The sequence below is a fragment of the Macaca thibetana genome, chromosome 11 (assembly GCF_024542745.1).
Source record: "Macaca thibetana thibetana isolate TM-01 chromosome 11, ASM2454274v1, whole genome shotgun sequence".
Classification (NCBI taxonomy): domain Eukaryota; kingdom Metazoa; phylum Chordata; class Mammalia; order Primates; family Cercopithecidae; genus Macaca; species Macaca thibetana.
In genome coordinates this window covers 1-14175 of record NC_065588.1, presented here as the reverse complement: position 1 = coordinate 14175, position 14175 = coordinate 1, and the positions used below count along the sequence as shown (strand labels likewise).

The 14175-nt window shown below is 55.5% G+C and overlaps 1 protein-coding gene across 2 annotated transcripts in view; it reads left to right on the top strand.

Annotated features, from left to right (window-relative positions):
• WASHC1 (WASH complex subunit 1) overlaps positions 1 to 5617 on the top strand; it is a 108233-nt gene extending 102616 nt beyond the window's left edge. For both annotated transcript variants that reach the window (XM_050747086.1, XM_050747087.1), the window contains 9 exons: positions 1332 to 1443; positions 1899 to 2045; positions 2223 to 2359; positions 2606 to 2741; positions 2919 to 3120; positions 3209 to 3373; positions 4071 to 4229; positions 4974 to 5042; positions 5180 to 5617. In XM_050747086.1, the coding sequence (XP_050603043.1) occupies positions 1332 to 1443; positions 1899 to 2045; positions 2223 to 2359; positions 2606 to 2741; positions 2919 to 3120; positions 3209 to 3373; positions 4071 to 4229; positions 4974 to 5042; positions 5180 to 5313 (1261 nt within the window). In that variant the 3' untranslated portion in view covers positions 5314 to 5617. The remainder of the gene's footprint in view (positions 1 to 1331; positions 1444 to 1898; positions 2046 to 2222; positions 2360 to 2605; positions 2742 to 2918; positions 3121 to 3208; positions 3374 to 4070; positions 4230 to 4973; positions 5043 to 5179) is intronic.
• The last annotated feature ends 8558 nt before the right edge of the window (positions 5618 to 14175 follow it).

Here is a 14175-nt window from a genome sequence, read left to right as displayed (position 1 = left end):
CGCTGGGTGGGGCCCCACTTTCTCACTGGAAGGAGATGGTGCTCTTCTTTTTTCTTTCTGAGTTGTGACCACCTTCATACCAGTCTGTCATGGAACACTTAAGCTGCTTGGGTGCTTGCTGGTACTCCCAGCCCTGCCATGCCTGAGCGCTTTGCACACGAGGAGCCAGGAGTAATCAGGGCAGACTCATTAGGGCACGGGGACTCCTGGATTGTGAAATTGGCTCTCTGGGGGCCAAGGCCTTCTAAAGTTGGTGGAGGTGGCTTTGGCTTTTAGGGTCCAATTCTAGGCCATTCATTCCAACCTTTAGAGAAATCCCAGCATTCCCTAGCCCAGAGTCTGCAACCCCTCTACCACCCCACATCCTCCTCCTACCTTTCCTCATGAACCCCAGTTGCGCCTCTGCCTTCTCATTCCTGTGCATCACACAGGCTCGTGCGTGCCAGGTGGATGCTGAGGCTGCTCTGAATGTGGAGTGTGGCCCTTGTGGGCAAGGGCTGGGTTTTTGGAGGTAGCGGAGCTACAGGGGCAACTGGGAGGAGGATGTTGTGTTACATACACATCAGAGTTAACTTTGCAGTGAGAGTGGCCTTGCTGTGGCCAAAGAACATGGAAAAGCATGAGTGGGGTTGTGTGCCTCAAAGCATCAGGCATCCGGGCCTCGGGCACCGGGAGCCAGCCACAGGGATGTCTGGGGAAATGGTGCTCCATGAGATGCAAGCACACAGGAATGCACTTGGTACATCTGGGGGACAGCAGGGCAGCTGGTATCACTGGGCCCACCCGTACCAGGGAGGATGGGAGGGGGTGAGGAGCTACACCACACAGAGCCCATGGGCCATGGTCAGGACTCAGGGTTTGCTCAGTGAGCCGTTCACTGTGCAGGGGCAGTTCCCTGTCTGAATTTAGGTCCAGCCTTGCCAGTCCAGCCTCCGGTCTCGATTCCCCCTCTGCAGAGGCCACTTTGTCTGCTTCACGTGATCATGAGGGGTTGTGAAATGCTTGCCCCATCAGTAGCCATGTGTGCATGTGTAAATACCATCCTCTGTGTGCCCTGGAGGCTGTCCTTCAGATAGCACGTACAGGTGCCAGCATAGGGTCTGTCCCTGCTGAGAGTGCGGGGAACTCAGTACCGTCAGCTCCTCGACCGTGCAGGTCAGATTATCCTTGTAGAGGCCACATGGATGGTACCAAGATGGGCCCTGGCAAGCAGGTGACCCTGACTTAGGAGCCCTTGCCTGAAGGCCTGGCCTGGCAGGCCTGCTGTTAGGAGCAGGAGGTGTGCCGGGGGTGGGGAGCAGCCCCAGCCTCTGTGATCTTCTCCGTGGCAGGATCTCCCAGCGGGTAGAGCAGAGCCGGAACCAGGTGCAGGCCATTGGAGAGAAGGTCTCCTTGGCCCAGGCCAAGATTGAGAAGATCAAGGGCAGCAAGAAGGCCATCAAGGTAGCCCCCATGCCCCTGTGTCCTAAGGCTACTGGGCAGTCCCTCCATTTCCCCGTACCTCTGAGGCTGCCCAGTCTCTGCCTTGCTGTCCACCTGTACCTTGGACTTTCCTCTTGCCCAGGCCCCCAACCCCACCCTCTCCTGCCAGGCAATCCTAGCCCCCAACCCCACCCTCTCCTGCCAGGCAATCCTAGCCCCCAACCCCACCCTCTCCTGCCAGGCAATCCTAGCCCCCAACCCCACCCTCTCCTGCCAAGCAATCCTAGCCCCCAACCCCACCCTCTCCTGCCAGGCAATCCTAGCCCCCAACCCCACCCTCTCCTGCCAGGCAATCCTAGCCCCCACCCACCCTCTCCTGCCAGGCAATCCTAGCCCCCAACCCCACCCTCTCCTGCCAAGCAATCCTAGCCCCCTGAGCCTCTTGGGGCCCCTCAGACTTGTCCCTGTGTCCACAGGTGTTCTCCAGTGCCAAGTACCCTGCTCCAGAGCGCCTGCAGGAATATGGCTCCATCTTCACAGGCGCCCAGGACCCTGGCCCGCAGAGACGCCCCCGCCACAGGATCCAGAGCAAGCACCGCCCCCTGGACGAGCGAGCCCTGCAGGTCTGCTGGCCACACACATAACATAGCCCGGGTCACACCAGGAGGACTGGATACTGGGGAGGAGCCGGGGCCACTGTAGGGTTCTGTCCCCCGGAGGAGGCTGACTGGGATGGGGTGGCAGCTGATTAGGCCCAGCAGTAAATATTCACCATCCCTTGGCCATCCTGGCCCTCCCAGGAGAAGCTGAAGTACTTTCCTGTGTGTGTGAGCGCCAAGCTGGAGCCTGAGGACGACGCCGAAGAGGGACTTGGGGGTCTTCCCAGCAACATCAGCTCTGTCAGCTCCTTGCTGCTCTTCAACACCACCGAGAACCTGTATGGCCAGAAGGCAGGGCCGAGGGGTGTGGGCGGGAGGCCCAGCCTGGCTTAGTGGGGACCCAGGGCATCAGACACAGGTACAGCACATAGGCCAGGAGCCAGGGGTGACTGGGGTGGCTTGGCTTGGGAGGCCTGGGACCCCACAGTACACACTGTGCCCCTGATGATGTGGAGAGGTAGGTCAGGAACATGGGCTCAGGACAGCAGGTGTCAGCTTGCCTGACCCCCATGTCACCCCTGTAGGTACAAGAAGTACGTCTTCCTGGACCCCCTGGCTGGTGCTGTAACAAAGACCCATGTGATGCTGGGGGCGGAGACAGAGGAGAAGCTATTTGATGCCCCCTTGTCCATCAGCAAGAGAGAGCAGCTGGAACAGCAGGTGGGAGGGGCGGGGCAGGGGTGGGGACAGGTGCAGTGGCCAGGGGCCCTGCCAGGGCTCCTCTCCAGGCAAGGCTGTTGAGCCCCTTATTCCACCCACGGGGGGTGCACACAAGGTCTTGTTGGCTGCCCCTGCAGGTCCCTGTCACCACTCACATGTCCCTACCTAATCTTGCAGGTCCCAGAGAACTACTTCTATGTGCCAGACCTGGGCCAGGTGCCTGAGATTGATGTGCCATCCTACCTGCCTGACCTGCCCGGCATTGCCAACGACCTCATGTACAGTGCCGACCTGGGCCCCGGCATTGCCCCCTCTGCCCCTGGCACCATTCCAGAACTGCCCACCTTCCACACTGAGGTAGCTGAGCCTCTCAAGACAGGTGAGCTGGGCTCTGGGATGAGGGCTGGGCTAGGGACCTCCCTGCTCACATACCTTCTTCCCTAGACACCCCACACTTTGTGTTTCAGACCTACAAGATGGGGTACTAACAGCACCCCCACCACCTCCACCGCCCCCACCACCTCCCCCAGCTCCTGAGGTGCTGGCCAGTGCACCCCCACTCCCACCCTCAACCGCGGCCCCTGTAGGCCAAGGCGCCAGGCAGGACAACAGCAGCAGCACGTCTCCTTCAGGTGGGAGCAGCTCTTTGAGGGCACCTCATTTCTGGTGTGCTCTGTGCACTCAGGTGGATTTTCTGCAGGTTTGTTCAGTGGTCAGAAATCCTCGATTTTTTGAATAGTTCCCATTTCAAATATCTTGTTCTACTTGGTCCATAAAATAGTAGTTTTCAAGCTGTAGAACTCTGGAATTCTCACCTCTAGTGCGCAGGGAGCCTGAACAAGTGAGGCTCTGGGTTCCCCATTCCTAATTAAACCAATGGAAAGAAGGGGTCTAATAACAAACTACAGCAACACATTTTTCAGTGTCACTGAAATTACAACATTTCAGCTTTACTGTTCTATCTCCCAGTCTATCCCTAGCATCCAGAAGTGGCACAAAGCCCCTCTGCTGGCTCATGTGTGCCGCTGAGACTGTCCAGCTCTGCAGGGTGGGGGCTGGGGAGGGAGCAGGGAGTGTCTCACACAGGATGCCTGTGCTCAGGCCCTACACAGTCTCCAAAGGTCCAGCCTCCCCAACACGGGGCTACACAGTCTCCAAAGGTCCAGCCTCCCCAACACGGGGCTACACAGTCTCCAAAGGTCCAGCCTCCCCAACACGGGCTCCTCGTTTGAGGGGAGGTGCCTTCCTCCCAGCAGGCTCTTGGCACAATAAGCTTCCCCAGGCCTGCCTGAGCAGCCTTTTCTCCTTGCCCCGTTCCCCACCTCCCAGCTCCAGTCCAGGGAGCTCCCAAGGAAGTGGTCGACCCCTCTGGTGGCCGGGCCACTCTGCTGGAGTCCATCCGCCAAGCCGGGGGCATCGGCAAGGCCAAACTGCGCAGCGTGAAGGAGCGAAAGCTGGAGAAGAAGAAGCAGAAGGAGCAGGAGCAAGGTGAGCGGGCCCTGGAGCCTGTGGTCGGAGGGCCTTGGGCAAGATGGCCTCCTCTCCTCCAGCCTTGAGTCCACTGGCTGTTTCCTGCCCACCCCCTGCCAGCCCCAGCCCCTGCTTCCCCTAGGGCACAGGCTGGAAGCCCTGGCCCGCCAACAGAGGTCCTCAGCCCTCCCGCCGGGGCCATGGCTCCTTCCTGGTTTGGGAGCCATAGTGGAGCTCTCCTCTGTAAGCGCACCCAGCTCAAACTGTGACAAGGAGAATCTTCTTCGACTGCTGAGTGGTCCGAGGCAATGGTCAGCCCCTGCAGCCTCCTGAGATATTTTTAGAGACTGGACCTGAGGCCTCTTGAGGCTACTGATGATGCCTGCTGCGAACCCAGACACTGGTGTGATGCGATGCCTGTGTGTACGGCAGCAGCGCCCTGGGCACTGTGGTTTTGAGCTTGTACCCAGCGCTGCTTTTGCCTTGCTCTGTGACCCCAGGCAAGCTGCCTCACCTCTCTGGGCCAGTTTCCCCATCCGTCAGTGCTGCACACCCTGGTCCTGTCCCTGAGGTGGCTGGGAGAGTGCTTCTCAGACATAAGCACTCTCTCATCAGTGCCTGGTGCTGGGTCAGGGATAGACTGAGGCTCCAAGCTAACTGGGAAGCACGGTGGCCTTGGAGGGCTGGGGAGTGTCACGGGTGGGGACAGGGAGCCACGGGTCGCCTGTGACTGAACTCTTCACCCTGGCTTTCCCGTTGCAGTGAGAGCCACGAGCCAAGGTGGGGACCTGATGTTGGATCTCTTCAACAAGCTGGTCATGAGGCGCAAGGGTAGGAGGCAGGGCCGCTGCCCACCCTGGGCCGGCCCATTGTAATTCTCCTGCCTTTTTCTTCCTGTATTTAAGTCTCTGGGGATGGGGGAACCAGGGTTTCCCACCAACCACCCTCACTCAGCCTTTTCCCTCCAGGCATCTCTGGGAAAGGACCCGGGGCTGGTGAGGGGCCCGGAGGAGCCTTTGCCCGCGTGTCAGACTCCATCCCTCCTCTGCCACCACCGCAGCAGCCACAGGCAGAGGAGGACGAGGATGACTGGGAATCCTAGGGGGCTCCATGACACCTTCCTCCCCCAGACCTAGACTTGGGCTGTTGCTCTGACATGGATACAGCCAGGACAACCCGCTGAGACCTGCTTCCCTGGGAGCGGGTGGTGATGGAACCAGCACTGTGCGGAGACCACCTGCAAGGAGCGGAAGGCTGGCCTGAGGCCACACGGCTGGGGCGGGGGCTTCTGTCCTCCTGTGCTCCACGGGGGGCGGCTCCACCCAGCCTGCACCATTGTGTTCTTCTCTTCTCTAAGGAGGCTTCCAGAGAAAGCAGCACACAAATAATAAGGAACTGAGCAGAAACCAACAGCGTGCTTTTAATAAAGGACCTCTAGCTGTGCAGGATGCAAACGTCTGGGGGTCAGTGACTTTCCTCCTGCCCCTGTTGGTCCCTAGGCAATGGGGGCAGAAGATCCCAGCTGACCCATTTCTCTGGGGTCAGAGGGAGGAGAGAGGTGCAGTCAGCAGGGGCAGCTGTTGGCAGGTGGGAGGAATAGTCTCCCACAGAAAAAAGCTTTCAGTGACAGACACGGGGTCTCTAAAAATAGTCATGCTGAGAGCCTGATGGCCCTTGGCACCATTGCTGGTGTTGGAGTAGAAGGTGTCTTGGAGTTGGCTCAAGTAGTTGAGAGGGAGGGAGGTGCCATTGACTTGGAGGAACTGGCACCAAGCCAGGGAGATACAAATCCAGGCAGGGCTGTGGGGCAGGTTAGGGAGCAGGGCTGCAGGAGTGACTCAGGAAGAAGGTGGGGAAAGTGACAAGCACCCCGGGCGGGAGCCCTGTGGCCATGCGGATCTTTCTAAGTTGAGACTGGAGGGTGAATAGTCCAGGGCAGCTGACTGTAGTTATCATAGAAATGGCAGAAGCAGATGCGTCTGCTCCATCTCGCCTCTAAGAAGGTTAAGAAGGTGGGCAGGACAGAAAAGGCAGCCTCCTGCAGAGGCCAGTGAGAAGCCTGGCCCTCAGCCATGTGGGATGGAAGATAGATTCGATTCCACAGAGGGGAGCTGCCCTGGGAAGACCTCAAGGATGGCCCAGACCTACCATTTCTTCGGGGTCCACTTGCTTTCTCCAGTGGGCACTAATGCTTGTGTCTGGGTCCTGGCAGCACTCTGGACTCCACACACTCCTGGGTTTCACCTTTGTAGCGCGATCCCTGCAGACCAGGCCCATGACAGACACTGTCTCCAGTGGGCAGAGCAAAGGTGGCGCAGCACCAGGCAGTGGTGCAGTTGCCTGTCAGGAACAGGCCGACTTCTCCTGGTGAAACTGGGCAGACAGAAGGCAGTGAGAAATGCCATCTCGGGGTGGTGGAGGCTCTCGGGAAAGGAAAAGGCAGGACTGAACTTCCACACAGCAGCAATGGCCGAACCAAAGGTGGCATTGACCTGCACGAGGGCTCAGATCCAGGCTGGCAGCTTGGCCAGGACGGGGCCGGGTGTGTCACTGGTCCAGGAACACTATGCTGGCAGAATCCCTTCGGTGCCTGATGGTCCTGCCTTTGTGGGAACGGAGGCTCAGGCTTTGAGTCACAGCTGCCTCCCCAACAGCACATTTCCATGTCATCTTCCTCCCCTTCCTCAGCCTCAGGTGGGAGACAGGGCAGGCAGCCCCCCTTTCCTCTTCTCCCCTTCTCCAACCCCCGTCTGTCCACCCAGCCGGAGGCAGCCAGGCCTGCTTATGGACCGGTTGGCAGCCTTCATGCGCAGGTTCTCCACCAGCGCCTTTCTTGGGGGCCCCAGGCTGGGGCTCTGAGCTGGGGAGTGCAGGGGATGACGTGCAGGAGGAGAGTGGCACTGAGGCACCTCACTGAGAGTTTGATACCACAGAAAGCTTTCTCTGGGAGAAGTGCAATCCCGTGCCTCAAAGGCACAGCAGTGAGACAGGACAGCAGTACCACCTAGTGGACACCAATGGGCCCACTTGAGCTGACCCTTTCTGACTTGGGGCCCCAGGAGACAACAGGACTGATGGTGCATCTCTCCCCAGGCCCTGTCTCATCCCAACACCTAGGGCACAAGAGGCTGGGGCAGGTGTCCTTACCCGCTTCATGGTGCCTCCCAGGTGGTGCCCCCCAGGCCTTCCTTCACCACTTGGGTAAAGTGCACGGCTGCTCTCCACACAGATGTGAGCTCTGCTGCCCTCTGCCCAGGCCGACCTGGGTATGGGGAAGGGTCTGGAGAGGCAGGGGGAGACCCCTGAGATCCCTCCTCTGGGCATGATTTGTAGGAGGAGAGGAGATCACAGAGAAAAACATCTGCACAGCCTCTGTCATCTCCTTAGTGAAATGAGAGCCCCCATTACTCACACACACGATACCCTTTTTATTTGGCCTTTCCTGACTAGGAAAACTTCTAAACATGGTTTCTTAAACATTTTAGACGGTAACCAGCAGACATAGATATATTTTCTGGTGAGACTCAGTGCACACATACATATATTGACAATCACACAAGTGTTTCAAGACACTGCTTATAATAAAGCTGCCCAGAAGAGGGCACTGTTGGCAAATCTAGGCCTGAGATTTTTGGTCCTTGCTGGAATATTTGGAGTATTTTAGTTGCAGACCTAGATGTGTTAGAAAGTGGTGACATCCATTTGGTCAGCTATGACTGGCTTTTAAAAGAATAGCGCAGTGTAGCACAATACAAACTATCAGTGTGCATCACATGTCACAAAGGTAAGTGCTGTGCTGCGAAACATTTGCTAAATTGATAAAGATGTGAGTATCTAGAGGGTCTCCCTGTGAAACATCTTTATGACTGTGGGTAAAGATGTGAGTATCTAGGGGGTCTTCTTGTGAAATGTCTTTATGACTGTGGGAAGAATTCACAGAAGTTTGAGACACTGTTTTAGAAGCTTCTTGAAACAACTTCAGAGTGAGAACAGCGCTGTAGGTTTTTGAAGAAAGGAAAGGTGTGGCTGGAGGTGGTGGGAGGGAGCACCGAGCCTCCAAACACCAGGGAGTGTGGGGAGAGTGGCAGCCAGGTCAGCACAGCACGCAGCTTCTGGGGGTTCAGTGTTTTCTTCTCAGGAACAGGATGCGAGGAGTAGCAGAGGCAACTCCTTTTCCTCTCACGTAGAAAGAAGACTAGTGAGTAAGGAAAAACATGGAAATATTCAACACCCAGTTCTTAGAGATGGCACCAAAATAATAATTTATAGAAATAAAAACTGATAAAATGGGCTTCATGAAAATGGAGGCCTTTTGCTCTGTGAAGCATCGTATTGAGAGGATGAAAAGACACACTGCAGACCGAGTGAAAATAACCACAACCACATATCCAACAAAGGACTTTTATCTGGAATCTATGAAGAACTCTCAAAACTCAATACATTTTTTAAAAATCCCATGAGAAATGAGACAAAAGACATCGACAGACATTTCACCAAAGTAGCTGAACAGCAAATGTGCACATGTAAATATGGTCAGCACCACTGGCCATTAGAGAAATGCACATTAAAACCACAATGAGCTCTCACTATGCCAGTTAGAATGGGTAAGATAAAAAATAACACCAAGTGCTAGCAGGAAAGCAAGAAAACTGAACATCTCATACATCGCCAGTGTGACTGAAAAATGGTACAGCCACTTTAGAAAAGAATTTGGCAGTTTCTTAAAAAACCAAACATGTACTTCCCATGTGACTCAGTAACTGTATTCTTTGGCATTTACCCCAAAGAATGAAAATTCAGGTTCACAAAAACCTGTACATGCATGTTCCTAAGAGCTTTATTCAGAATAGCCTCACAGTGGAAACCACCCAAATATCTTTTAATGGTGAAGGAGTCAACAAACTCTAGGATATCTGTACAAGAGAATACCACCCAGGAGTAAAAAAATCAACCACTGATACAGGCCACAACCTGGAGGATCATAACAGCAGGAAACTTGGTGGAAAAGGCCAGCCTTATAAAAGGTTACACACTACACGGTTCCACGTACATAACATCCTCCATATGACAAAACTAGAGATGGAGAACAGAGAACAGATTTGTGGCTGCCAGGGACACAGGGGCAATGTGTGGGGATGTGACTCAAAAGAAGAATGACAAGGGAGGTGAGTTCTACTCAGTGAGGAAACAGTTCTGTGGCAATGGCAGGGGTGGAGATGGTTACAAGATACTACACATGAGATCACCATGCATAGCACACACACACACACACACACACACACACACACACACACACACACACAGTGCATATAAACACCGAAGGCTGCATAAGGTCCATAGTCTGACAAGGTCGGTAGTCTTAACAATAGTCAACCAATGCCAATGCCTGGTTGGATGGTGTCCTGCTGTTCTGTGAGACGGCACTGTTAGGGGAAGCCAAGTGAATCATCCAAGAGATTCCCTCTACTACTTTTGCAACTACCTGTGAACCCATAATTATATTTAAAAAAGTTAAGAAGAGAACTAGCAGATAGCAACAACATGATTGATTAGAGTCAGACCAATGCCTACCCATAGGGGACTGATCAAATAAACTATAGTCCATCCACACAATGTATGCAGCCATAAAAAATAAGGAATATATTTGCCACCTGGTGTGCACAAGTGATAAAAGCAAGATTCAGAGCACTGGAGAGACTGCACTACCTACTGTGTGAGAAAAAAGGGGAAATCAGAATGTACCAGAAACACATATTTGCTTCTTTCCACAATAAAAATGGCAAGGACAAATCAGAAGCCAGTGAACATGGTTCTCCCTAGGGGTGACTGAGGAGCAGGTTAAGTATAGGGAAAAGAAAGATCAGACTGTTACTGTGTCTATGTAGAAAAGGAAGACATAAGAAACTCCATTTTGATCTGTACCCTGAACAATTGTTTTGCCTTGAGATGCTGTTAATCTGTAACTTTAGCCCCAACCCTGTGCTCACAGAAACGTGTGTTGTATGGAATCAAGGTTTAAGGGATCTAGGGCTGTGCAGGATGTGCCTTGTTAACAATATGTTTACAGGCAGTATGCCTGGTAAAAGTCATCACCATTCTCCATTCTCAATTAACCAGGGGCACAATGCACTGCAGAAAGCTGCAGGCACCTTTGCCCAGGAAAGCTGGGTATCGTCCAAGGTTTCTCCCCACTGAGACAGCCTGAGATATGGCCTCATGGGACGTGAAAGACCTAACCATCCCCCAGCCCGACACCTGTGAAGGGTCTGTGCTGAGAAGGATTAGTAAAAGAGGAAGGCCTCTTGTGATTGGGATAAGAGGAAGGCCTCTGTCTCCTGCATGCCCCTGGGAATGGAATGACTTGGTATAAAACCCGGTTGTACATTCGTTCTATTCTGAGATAGGAGAAGACCGCCCTGTGGCTGGAGGTGAGACATGCTGGCGGCAACGCTGCTGTTATTCTTTACTACACTGAGATGTCTGGGTGGAGAGATCCCTAAATCTGCCCTATGTGCACATCCAGGCATAGTACCTTCCCTTGAACTTATTTGTGACACAGATTCCTTTGCTCACATGTTTTCTTGCTGACCTCCTCTCCACTATCACCCTGTTCTCCCGCCATATTCCCCTTGCTGAGATAGTGAAAATAGTAATCAATAAATACTGAGGGAACTCAGAGACCGGTACCCGTGCAGGTCCTCCGTATGCTGAGCGCCGGTCTCCTGGGCCCACTGTTCTTTCTGTATACTTTGTCTCTGTGTCTTATTTCTTTTCTGTCTCTCGTACCACCTGACGAGAAATACTCCTGTGGAGGGGCAGGCCACCCCTTCATCTGGCACCCAGTGTGGGTGCCTTTCTCTAGGGTGAAGGTACACTAAGAATGTGAGAATTGAGGACGAGTCGACGAGAGATTCCCGAGTACGTCCACGGTCAGCCTTGCAGTAAGCTTGTGCACTCGGAGGAACCCAGGGTAACAATGGGACAAACTGAAAGTAAATATGCCTCTTAGCTTCATTAAAATTCTTTTAAGAAGAGGGGGAGTTAGAGCTTCTACAGAAAATCTATGCTATTTAAAACAATAGAACAATTCTGCCCTTGGTTTCCAGAACAGGGAACTTTAGATCTAAAAGATTGGGAAAAAATTGGCAAAGAATTAAAACAAGCAAATAGGGAAGGTAAAATCATCCCACTTACAGTGTAGAATGATTGGGCCATTATTAAAGCAACTTTAGAACCATTTCAACAGAAGATAGCATTTGAGTTTCTGACGCCCCTGAAAGCTGTGTGATAGATTGTGAAGAAGAGTCAGGGACAGAGTTAAAGAAAGGAACGGAAGGTTCACATTGTAAAAATGTAGCAGAATCTGTAATGGCTTGGTCAACGCAAAATGTTGACTACAATCAATTACAGGAGGTAATATATCCTGAATCATCAAAATTGGGGCAAGGAGGCCCAGAATTACTGGGGCCATCACAGCCTAAACCACGATGGCCATCAACTCCTCCTCCTGCAGTTCAGATGCCTATAACATTACAACCTCAAATGCAGGTTAGACAACTGTAAATCCCAGGAGAGTATCAAGTAGAAAAGGATAGAGTATCCTGGCAATGCCAATCCAGACACAGTATCCACAATATCATCCAGTAGAAAATAAGACCCAACTGCCAGTAGTTTATCAATACTGGCCACCAGCCGAGTTTCAGTATGGGCCACCTCCGAGGTTCAATACAGACCTCAAGCGGTGTGTCCGGTGCCAAACAGCGCGGTACAATACAAGCAACCCGAGGCGATGGTGTTCAATCCTACAGCACCACCTAGTGGACAAGGTGGTACACTGCCTGAAACCATTGATAAAGCACGGCACCACACCAGCAACCCACAGCGGTGGTGTTTGATCCTACAGCACCACCTAGTGGACAAGGTGGTACACTGCCTGAAACCATTGATAAAGCACGGCACCACACCAGCAACCCACAGCGGTGGTGTTTGATCCTACAGCACCACCTAGTGGGAAAGGTAGCACACTGCATCAAATCATTGATAAAGCCACAAAACGGAGATCTGCAAGCATGGCAGTTCCCGGTAATCAGGATTAGGTTCAGGGTCAGGGTTAGGGGTTAGGGTTAGGGTCAGGGTAAAGGGTTAGGGTTACGGTCAGGGTTAAGGGTTAGGGTTAAGGGTTAGGGTTAGGGATAAGGGTCAGGGCCAGGGTCCGGGTTAGGGTTCGGGTCAGGGTTCGGGTTCGGGTCAGGGTCAGGGTTAGTGTTAGGGTCCGCATTAGGTTTAGGGTCAGGGTTAGCGTTAGGGTCAGGGTCAGGGTTAGAGCAAGAGAGCCCTGCAATGTCCCCAACTGCCAGCAGGCGACTTGCCGTCACTATACTGACAGCAAGAGGTCCCTGCAGTGCCCGGGCGCCAGCAGGGGGCATTGGCCACCAGTGTAAGACAGAGGGCCTTGCAGCTGCTCTAGTCGCCAGCAGGGGCAGCACTGGCACAGCACCGTGAGCAAGAGGGCCCTGTAGTGCCCGGCTGCAAGCAGGGCGCACCCGAGCCCGGCTTTTCAGATTACTGATGTTCCGCCCGTCTCTGCGCCGCTCCCCCAGCGGCGTGCGTCTCTGCGCCTGCACCACGCCCCCTCAGGCCCATGTGGCGCGCGTCTCTGGCCACGACCCTCCCCCCACGGCGCGGGCGTGCGACTCCGCGCCTGCGCCGCACCTGGCGTGCGATTCTGCGCCTGCGCCCCACCGGCCTGCGACTCTGAGCCTACGACGCGCCGGCCTGAGACTCTGCACCTGCGCCGGCCTGCGCCGCACCCGGCGCGCGACTCTGCGCATGCGCCGCGCCGGCCTGCGACTCTGGCGCGCGACTCTGCGCCTGCGCCGCCCCGGCCTGCGACTCTGAGCCAGCGACGCTTTGGCCGGAGACTCTGCGCCTGCGCCGTTCTGCGTCGCTCCTGGCGCGCGACTCTGCGTCTGCACCGCGCTGGCTTGAGACTCTGCGCCTGCGCCGGTGTGCGCCGCACCTGGCGCGCAACTCTGCGCCTGCGCCTCACCAGCCTGCGACTCTGCGCCTGCGGCGGCCTGCGCCGCGCCTGGCGCGCGACTCTGCGCCTGCGCCGGTCTGCGCCGCGCCGGCCTGCGACTCTGCGCCTGCGCCGGTCTGCGCCGCGCCAGGCGTGCGATTCTGCGCCTGCGCCGCGCCGGCCTGCGACTCTGAGCCTGCGACGAGCCGGCCTGAGACTGCGCCTGCGCCGGTCTGCGCCGCGCCTGGCGCGCAACTCTGTGCCTGCGCCGCGCCGGCCTGCGACTCTGTGTCTGCGACGGCCTGCGACGCGCCTGGCGCGCGACTCTGCGCCTGCGCCGCCCCGGCCTGCGACTCTGAGCCAGCGACGTGCTGCCTGAGACTCTGCGCCTGCGCCGTTCTGCGTCGCGCCTGGCGGGCGACTCTGCGTCTGCCCTGGCCTGCGCCGCGCATGGTGCGCGACTCTGCGCCTGCGCCTCGCGGCCCGCGACTCTGCATCGGCGCCGCCCTGCGCCGGGCCTGGCGTGTGAGTCTGCGCCTGCGCCGCGCCAGCCTGCGACTCTGCGTCTGCGCCGGTCTGCGACTCTGCGCCTGCGACGACCTGGCCTGAGACTGCTCCTGCGCCGGTCTGCGTGGTGCCTGGCGCGCGACTCTGCGTCTGCGCCGGTCTGCGCCGCAGACCCAACTGCCAGTAGTTTATCAATACTGGCCACCAGCCGAGTTTCAGTATGGGCCACCTCCGAGGTTCAATACAGACCTCAAGCGGTGTGTCCGGTGCCAAACAGCGCGGTACAATACAAGCAACCCGAGGCGATGGTGTTCAATCCTACAGCACCACCTAGTGGACAAGGTGGTACACTGCCTGAAACCATTGATAAAGCACGGCACCACACCAGCAACCCACAGCGGTGGTGTTTGATCCTACAGCACCACCTAGTGGACAAGG